This window comes from Xenopus laevis, chromosome 3L, assembly GCF_017654675.1.
Source record: "Xenopus laevis strain J_2021 chromosome 3L, Xenopus_laevis_v10.1, whole genome shotgun sequence".
NCBI lineage: Eukaryota > Metazoa > Chordata > Amphibia > Anura > Pipidae > Xenopus > Xenopus laevis.
Genome location: NC_054375.1, coordinates 11,957,092 through 11,966,012, shown reverse-complemented (window position 1 = coordinate 11,966,012; position 8,921 = coordinate 11,957,092). Strand labels below are relative to the sequence as shown.

At 44.5% G+C, this 8,921-nt stretch overlaps 2 protein-coding genes across 2 annotated transcripts; both read right to left on the bottom strand.

Moving 5' to 3' along the window:
• Window positions 1–1,100: 1,100 nt before the first annotated feature.
• LOC121401003 (protamine-like) lies at window positions 1,101–2,415 on the bottom strand. Its single transcript, XM_041585403.1, has 2 exons — window positions 1,753–2,415; window positions 1,101–1,178 (listed from the first exon to the last, which is right to left on the bottom strand). Exon 1 carries the CDS (start codon window positions 2,399–2,401, stop codon window positions 1,865–1,867), a length of 537 nt encoding a protein of 178 aa, XP_041441337.1. The 5' UTR covers window positions 2,402–2,415; the 3' UTR covers window positions 1,101–1,178; window positions 1,753–1,864.
• LOC121401161 (brain acid soluble protein 1-like) lies at window positions 2,401–2,967 on the bottom strand. The gene is made up of 2 exons (XM_041585498.1): window positions 2,840–2,967; window positions 2,401–2,749 (listed from the first exon to the last, which is right to left on the bottom strand). Exons 1-2 carry the CDS (start codon window positions 2,881–2,883, stop codon window positions 2,401–2,403), a joined length of 393 nt encoding a protein of 130 aa, XP_041441432.1. The 5' UTR covers window positions 2,884–2,967.
• Window positions 2,968–8,921: the final 5,954 nt, after the last annotated feature.

Here is an 8,921-nt window from a genome sequence, read left to right as displayed (position 1 = left end):
CTCCTACTGTCTCTCCTGTACACAACCCCCACTCTCCCTCCTTTACACAACCCCCCACTCTCCCTCCTGTACATAACCCCCTTCTCTCCCTCCTGTACACAACCCCCTACTCTCCCTCCTGTACATAACCCCCACTCTTCTTCCTGTACACAACCCCTACTCTCCCTCCTGTACACAACCCCCACTCTCCGCTCCTGTACACAACCCCCACTCTCCCTCCTGTACACAACCCCCCACTCTCCCTCCTGTACATAACCCCCCACTCTCCCTCTTGTACACAACCCCCCACTCTCCCTCCTGTACACAACTCTCCCTCCTGTACACAACCCCCCAATCTCCCTCCTGTACACAACCCCCCACTCTCCCTCCTATACATAACCCCCACTCTCCCTCCAGTACATAACCCCCTACTCTCCCTCCTGTACATAACCCCCAACTCTCCCTCCTATACACAACCCCCCACTCTCCCTCCTGTACACAACCCCCCACTCTCCCTCCTATACATAACCCCCACTCTCCCTCCAGTACATAACCCCTACTCTCCCTCCTGTACATAACCCCCAACTCTCCCTCCTATACGAAACCCCCTAATCTCCCTCCTATACAACAACCTCCTACTGTCTCTCCTGTACATAACCCCCAACTCTCCCTCCTATACACAACCCCCTAATCTCCCTCCTATACACAACCCCCTAATCTCCCTCCTATACACAACCTCCTACTGTCTCTCCTGTACACAACCCCCACTCTCCCTCCTTTACACAACCCCCCACTCTCCCTCCTGTACATAACCCCACTCTTCTCCTGTACACATCTCCCACTCTCCCTCCTGTACACCAACCCCCCACTCTCCCTCCTAAACATAACCCCTACTCTACCCTCCTATACACAACCCCTTACTCTCCCTCACTGTACACAACCCCCTACTCTCCTTCCTGTACATAACCCCAACTCTCCCTCCTATACATAACCCCCCACTCTCCCTCTGTACACAACCCCTACTCTCCCTCCTGTACACAACCCCCTACTCTCCCTCCTGTACACAACCCCCTACTCTCCCTCCTGTACATAACAGACAGACACACACAGACATACGCTCTCGGATAGGTAGGTTGGAAGGAAAGGATTCAGGCCGTGGTGGTGGGTCGGCGGCAGCAGGTGAGTCTTTGGGTGGAATGCTGAAAAAGAAAAGATTTAGAAAATGTTAAGATAAGAATAAAGACAAACACTTGTTTCTTTATGATATTAAAGGCTCAGTGTTGCTTTAAGAGCGCACTATTTGTTGGGCCTTTGGGGACTGTTTGGGTCTCTCTACACATGGAATGTCAGGGCCTCTTATGAATCTCAGTCTGAGTCTGCACCATTTATTCTTTTATACTCTTTGATCAGCTGGTGCCAGTCCATTACCCCAGTGGCAACCCATTTCCAAAGGTGGATATCTAAGCCAGATGTCCAGCAGCCCTGTAAGAGTTACCTGCCTCCCCTGTTATTGGCCTACTATACAATCAATACTTTATCTGCAGACTTAGATCCCTGTCAGCAACCTCTTACACCCTAAAGGCAGCCAAACATTGGTCTATGGGGTGCGCCCTCAAAGTGATCAGCCTGCGGGCTCAACAGACAGGGTGTATGACTTCCTTTCTATTGTTCTGATTGAAAATGCTCAGAAGAGCAGGAAGTAAAGTGGAGCTGCATTGGACAACATGAGGTATCTCTAGAAGAAGGGTAATTGTCAGTAAATTGATACATTACCCAAACCCTGCGGAGCCTTTTCATTATGGCCTTCCTGACCCGTTTTCGGAGGGTCGGCCTTTCTACCACCGGAGGATTTTTGGTGGTCTCTTCCACCTCAGGAGCTTGATCTTTATCTACTTCCTTCTTCTTTCTCCTCCTCCGGTGCAGGAGCTTGTTGGTTTCTCAGGGGCTCCCTCCTCTTCCTCCTTCTCGGCAGCAGCAGGAGCTTGCTCTTGTCCAGGGGCTCCCTCTTCTCTCTCCTCGTCCTCTGCAGCAGGAGCTTGCTGTTGTTCAGGAGCTCTCTCTTCTCCCTCCTCCTTCTCTGCAACAGGAGCTCGCTGTTCCCCAGGGGCTCCCTCTTCTCTCTCCTCCTCCGCTGCAGGAGGTTGTTGTTGTTCTGGATCTCCATCTTCCTTTTCCTCCTCCGCTGCAGGAGCTTGCTGTTCTCCATCAGCTCCCTCTTCCTTCTCCTCCTCCGGTGTAGAAGCTGGTTGTTCCTCTGGGGAGCCTTCTTCTCTCTCCTCCTCCTCCGCAGCAGGAGCTTGCTGTTGTCCAGGAGCTCCCTCTTCTCCCTGCTCGTCCTCCTCCGCAGCAGGAGTTTGCTCTTGTCCAGGAGATCCCTCTTTTCTCTCCTCCTTCTCCTCCGCAGCAGGAGCTTGTTGTTCATCAAGAGCTCCCGCTTCTTTCTCCTGCCTCCGGTTTAGGAGCTATTTGTTCCCCAGGTGCTCCCTGTTCTCCATTCTCCTCCTCCGCTGCAGGAGCTTGCTGTTGTTTTGGAGCTCTTTCCTCCTTCTCCTCCTCCTCAGCTACAGGAGCTTGCTGTTCCCCAGGGGCTCCCTGCTCTCTCTTCTCCTCAGCAGCAGGAGTTTGCTGTTCTCCTGGAGCTCCCTCTTCCTTCTGCACCTCTTCTGCAGGAGCTTGTTGTACTCCAGGAGCTCCCTCTTCCTTCTCCTCCTCTGCTGCAGGAGCTCCTTCCTCCTCTCCCTCAGCTGCAGGACTTGCCTTTTGTTCCTCACTAGGTTTGGAGGGAAATAAATTTCTTTATTTTCAATTTTTGTAAAGTGGCAGTAAGTGTAATTGAAAGTATTTAGTGCAAAATACATACCCAGCAGCCTCCTGCAGCTTCTGCTCCCTCTCCCAGAGCGTCATGGCAAGCTGGTGAAGGTGCCATTGGATAGTCTGCGGGTGCAGGGGAGGCACAAGGATAGGAGCAAAGGGGAAAGAAAGGAGACAGTTATGAATTATGTCTGTATATGTGCTGCTAATAGTACCTTTATACGCTGAGGGCAGTGAGGGTGTGGGATTCCCATGTGATGGGGGAACTTACATTCTGCAGCCGCAGATACTCAAAATGCTGCCCCCATCTCCAGTGTTCTGATGATGCTTCCTGTGGAAGGAGAGAGTCAATGTTAATAATATAATTATTATAGAGACACACAGTGAATAATAACCTCTCCTATAATAATAATAATAGTGACACTTACAGGAGGCAGCAACTCCTCACTGTAGAGGGCGATACACTCCCTCTCGAGCACTTCCTGTAACATAAAGAAAGTAGTAGTGTTACACAAGAGCTGGCAATCTAATATTATTTATTCTCTATTTATCTAGACATCTGTTGTGCATTACATACCAGATAATCGATCATCACCCAGTACTCGTAAATGTTGTCTCTGTGCGTCGTCCTCGGGTCGATGTAATAGAGAAGAAGAAAGTCCTCTCTGAAAAAGAAAAATATCACTGAGCGTTAATAAAAACATTTTCCAGCCTTATTGCCCTTGCACTTACCCCTGGGGCAATAGCAAATGATTCCCAACATGTAATAAGAGCATTTATGTTTTACTTACAGGATGACGTTCTTGCCGAAGTGGACCCGGTAGTGATGTTCTGTGGGAAAAACACATTTATGTTAAATACTGAGCTAAAGGGGGAAAGGAATTCACATGTAATAAAACGTAGGAACTGATAAATAAAATAGGATTTTACCGTAATAAGAGGCAAGGGCCTTAAAGTCCGGTGTCTTCCTCCCTGAAGTCCTCCAGGACGACGTACAGCGGCTGTAAAGTGAAAGGAAAGAGCATTAGGGACAGAATACTAAATGGCTCTAAATGCTGCTCACAGTCAGTCTGAATCTGAGGAGAATAGAGACAGAAAAGGGTTTGGGGTTTCTATGGGGCAAACATTCCAGGAATAAGGAGATTTTATACTGAAAAAGGAAATAAACGTAGTGGTTGTTTTTCCTGGATGTCAGTTCTACCCACACAGAGGCAAATGGTATGGCAGCTCCCACCTGTATGTATAAAAGGAAGCAGTGCAGACAGACAGACAGACAGCTGCTTAAGGAGAGCTTATATAGAAGAGTGAAAGGGAAACAGCAGTTCAGATTGAGAGAGGATTTATTTACACTGAGCATTACCAGGAGAGATGTCTTGATCGTTATCTCCTCCATCGTCGAAAACCTAAAGGGACAAATGGACACAATCAGGCAAAATGAAGTCACGGTTACAGGGTTTGTTCACCTTTAAATAAACGTTTGGTATGATAGAGAGTGATATTCTGAGACAATTTGCACTTGGGTTTCATTTTTTATAATTTGTGTAATTTTTTAGTTATTTAGCTTTTTATTCAGCAGCTATAAAAAAAAAAATTGATAACCAATTGAAAAGTTGCTAAGAGTTAGCCATCGTATAACATACTAAAAGTAAAGTTAAAGGCAATTATTTCCTTCTGTATATTCCCCTATTTGTATTATTAATGCTGCTGATAGCGATGGATTGGCTTCTTATAAATCCCACATACAGTAACCGTATGGGCTCATATGCACAAAAGCCACGTGGGAACCCCCCTCAAGTGAATTTAGGGCAGATTTGCTGAAGAAGAAATCATGAGCTGAATCAGTTGAATTGCAAGATTTACCTCTTCAAGAAGATTCTCTGATGTTAAAAAAAATAGGGGGCGGCCCAAGGCCGGGGCACCCCAAGGGGTCTCCCTAAGGAACCCCTGGCCTCTCTTACACTGTTTCAGATGAAGATGGATGTGACTGAACAATGGAGAAGCCAAAAATAAACCCAGGTGTTATCAGGCAGGTGTAGCAGCAAAATCAGTCCAAAAAAAGCAGGAAAAGCTCTGTAGCAATCTGTATAGAAAAGAGAATAAAAAGGCAAGTTAATGAATTTAGCGCTTAATATTTCCTATATAATACAGAGGAAGACAGAAGATCTATTGTCCCTAAAACTTGAGCTTTGTCAGGTCCTGGTCCCTTTTTTTTTATGTTGCTAAAATGTTTTTTGTCAATTAACCCTAGAGAGAATATTAGTCACTTACCATGGCAGACCACGGTTACTAAATGCTAACTGTAAATCCCTATTGTATATTCGTCACAGTTTCTGTGGTAATCTCTGCCTGTTACCTTTTATCCCACTCATCTTTTTATACATTAGGTGAAAATTAGCACTCTTAAGTTGGTGCCACTGTCCTCGGAATGGTCGTGCTTTCTGCTGGTCCCCACCCCTAGCTCTACAGACTGGGGGTGCGTGTCACACTAAGAGCTATGTGCTGGATTTAAGCTTCGCACGCTAGACTCTTAAAGGAGGGATGCATAGTTGAGGGCAAAAAGATAAGAAGGGAATGTGAGTTGTAAACTTGGAGAGTTTTTGGAATAGGGTAATTTTGAGGACGACGAGCAACAAGGCGCCGACTTAAAGTTTCGACAGAGAGACCCAGAGCTCAACGAAGCCAACGGAACAATTGACACATTTACAAACCCGTGGTCCGACCATACACTATGGGGTAAAGTCTCCCTCTGCTATCTAGTGGTGACGCGTGGGCTGTATGTCCCTGTTCGCAGATCATCTACGCTATCATTCTGGTTCGTGATCTCCGTATGGGGCCTGGTCACTGTGCACATCTTGGTCTTCCTCAACTCTAGTTCTCAGATCTTCGGATTAAGGGATACTATCGTTGGGATTGGTAGTTCATTACTAATGTTGTTTAGAATAAGAGCGGGCTCGGAAGGGCAGATACCAGTTGTGGGACCACAGAGTGTGTTAAAATCTACATCAAAAGGAGCATGATCAGTAACTGGGACACAACATTAAAGCAGTTAAATGGTGAAGAGGTACGGGTGGACCAACTGTTATATCATAGAATAAATGTGAATATCTTGTGCTGACAGACCTCTAAATACTGACAACATCTGGTCTGTGTACTCGCCATTGAGCATTCATAGAGAGGGATGATCAAAGGCTATTCTCACAGGATCAGTCATCTTTAGTGGAGGTTATTCTTCTAACATTCTATCTTATATATACTTTAGTGTTAAGAGGTGCGAACGAACACCACATTTAGTTACGCCGGGGGAAAACATTGCCCAATAATTCACCTTGCTTTTGTGCACTATATTTAATATAGTTTTCTGCTGGCAATTAAATTCTTCATAGACAGGGATGAAAGTCATCGTTTAACCTGTAGGCTCTATTATCCTTGGTTCAACCTTAACGGATTTGTTAACGGCGTCAACTAGGGCTGGAGTGAAGTACCTCTGTTCTTGGGGTGCTCTAAGGGGAATAGATAGTCCTTTTGCATGCATGTCTGAGATGGTATTTATATGACATTTATTCTCTAATTAGATGTGCACGTTAGCATACGACGAGCCTATTTAATGTACATTATCTTGAGGGATTGCTCTTTGTGGAGGGTGTATGGTCTCCATTCCTATTTGAGTCTGTTGGATTCAATGTTCTCATTCATCCATTGTTCCATCCAGGCGTTTCCAATCCAAGTTGCCTGATAGCTAGGGTTGTTACAGTAGCAACGAGCAAGAATTAAATATATGATGCCAAGGTGATTATGTCAGCACCGTTAGCGTCTATACTCCTCTTTTCCTTTAGGAGACCTTCAAACTCACCCCATTTAGTGCGCGACTATTAAGTTTTAGGCCTTCTGGTCGTGTGATACGTGCTTTCAGGTGGGTTCGAACGGCTCCAGCGCTGGAATTCTCTGTTGTTGCTTTCTTGTTGTAGACACTAACTTTCAGTAGGGGTTAATCTTTCATTTTAGTCGTGTAAATGCCGGGCCGCACACATAAGAGACCCATACTCGCGAAAATTCATCTTAACACGCGTTGGATTCCAGAACTTCATAGAAATTAATTATGGTTATTCGGGCATTAGCCGATTTTGCTGGTCTGAGGTCGGGGCTGTGACCCAAGGTCTGTCGCTTAAGTGTAAACCAATTATCACTGTGTTGGAAAGAAGAGAGAGAATGTACTCTAGTTGCGATTCTCCGAGGAGGTTTATTATTGATGTCAATTTGTTCAGATCATAGGTTGTACAAAAAAAATATACATTTGGTTATTATATTTTTTGTTGGTCTAGAATAGAAGTGCCATCCTTAAGGACGCATATATCTACAAGCAAGACACAATGCTCACTCCGTCAGAAGTACTCTCAGCAGCATATTCCTATATTATTAACTCACCACTAAGTGATCTTAAGTAGCGCAAATAAGAGAAAACCCATCACAGAGGAACTTAGGTCATATCAATTAACTAGGTCGGAAAGTTTATCACGTGCTACAGATTTTAAGTTACCATAGGATGTGGCTTTATATCCAATCGCATTTTGTTTTATCGCATAGTAATTGAGGCGCACAAGCACGTCTAGCTTGATTCGCGTTTTGGGCAGACGGTTCTTTAAGGTTTCATTAAGTCCATTTCATCGTTTTATTTTGGAGTCATAAAGTTATTTTTTTATTTTTATTTGCTTACTTTCTCAGTGACGTTCAGAAGGCGTTGTGGCTTAATCTTCTTCTATTACGAGTGAGGCACGATAGGTATCGCCAAGAGATTACGAGCGCAAGGACTAGTATACTCATAGAAATGGAACCAGCTGCTATCTGCGCAAGGGTCTAGCGAGATTGTGACGTCACGCAAGAGCGGTATATCTCTTATTCCTTATTTTCTATTCTATCAATTTAACAATAGGCAGATATTATACTTATTTGAATACATGGTTAAAGGATAGAAATCTAAGACATTCATCACTTAGTGGTAATATAGACGTGGTCCGAGGCCATACTCCCATGTCTTTGGCGGTTGAGGTCTCGGTGATTCCATCGTTCTCGGCTACCTCACCGACTCTACGCGGTTCCTTCGTATGCCTGCAATTCAGAATGCGCAGGCGTTGCATGATGCTTATATCAGTCACGCTGCTGCAGCCTGCGATCACATCTCCTCGCCCTGCTTAATTTGTCGACATCCATCGAGTGCTCGGAGATTGTGGTCATATATATCTGCCGGATGTCAAGAAGTCAGGCCTCAGCTGCAGGGCTCGCGGGAATAAAATACTGACCCGTCGCTTCACTAAATCTTTACTCTATCATATTAGTATATCATGCTATTCCATCAATTAGTGGACAGTTGCAATGGTTTCACTAGAAGTCTGTCATATTTCTGGCTATCACTGAATGTGTGTGGTGTTGCTATATTGCATATTAATCGCTTGATTCTGGCTTTTCGGAGTGTGAGGGCTTGTTCTCTAATAGCTTTGATCGTTATGCATCCTGCTTTCGTATGAGATAGAAACTGATTACGGATGTATTCGCTCAGATAATAAAATACTATATACAATACCAATACTATGTTATTATATTTATCTATTATTTCAGTATAAAATTCATATCCTATATTACTGGAATGTATATTGTACTCACATTATAAAGAAACCCCAATATCTCCTTAATTAAAGAATGCTCCTCATACTCAATCTTCCACTCGTCGAGTAAACGTTGATATAGATAGGCATTTAATGCTAGACTGTGTAGCAGCAATTTCATGAACGTGCTTGCGAGTCTTTCCAAGTGAGTTGCTCGTTTCCTCTCTAAAGTTGCTCATATATCCATTTATCGAGCTTACACCTGTGAAAATCGCTAACGGATCGCTCTCTGTGATAGTGGTACTGTTACCATGGGGGAGAGAGGGAACACGACGACACGCAGTTCAAATTACAGTAGTGGACCTGTGAGCCAACTCTCTTATTAGCCGCGACGTAAATCCTATTTTTTTATTTCTGCCTTCATTTGATACTTACATCGATACATTAATTGATAACATGTGAAATATAGTTGTAACCAGGCCTCATACAGTAAGATTACATATCACACTCTTTGATGTCATAGATATTATTATT

What these genes read in the sequence shown, in the direction of transcription:
- LOC121401003 (XM_041585403.1), bottom strand. Translation starts at nt 2,401, where the DNA reads ATGAACAACAAGCTCCTGCTGCGGAGGAGAAGGAGGAGAGAAAAGAGG.
- LOC121401161 (XM_041585498.1), bottom strand. Translation starts at nt 2,883, where the DNA reads ATGACGCTCTGGGAGAGGGAGCAGAAGCTGCAGGAGGCTGCTGG. An exon ending in AAGCTGCAGGAGGCTGCTGG is followed by an intron (nt 2,750 to 2,839) that starts GTATGTATTTTG and finishes CTCCAAACCTAG; the next exon opens with TGAGGAACAAAAGGCAAGTC.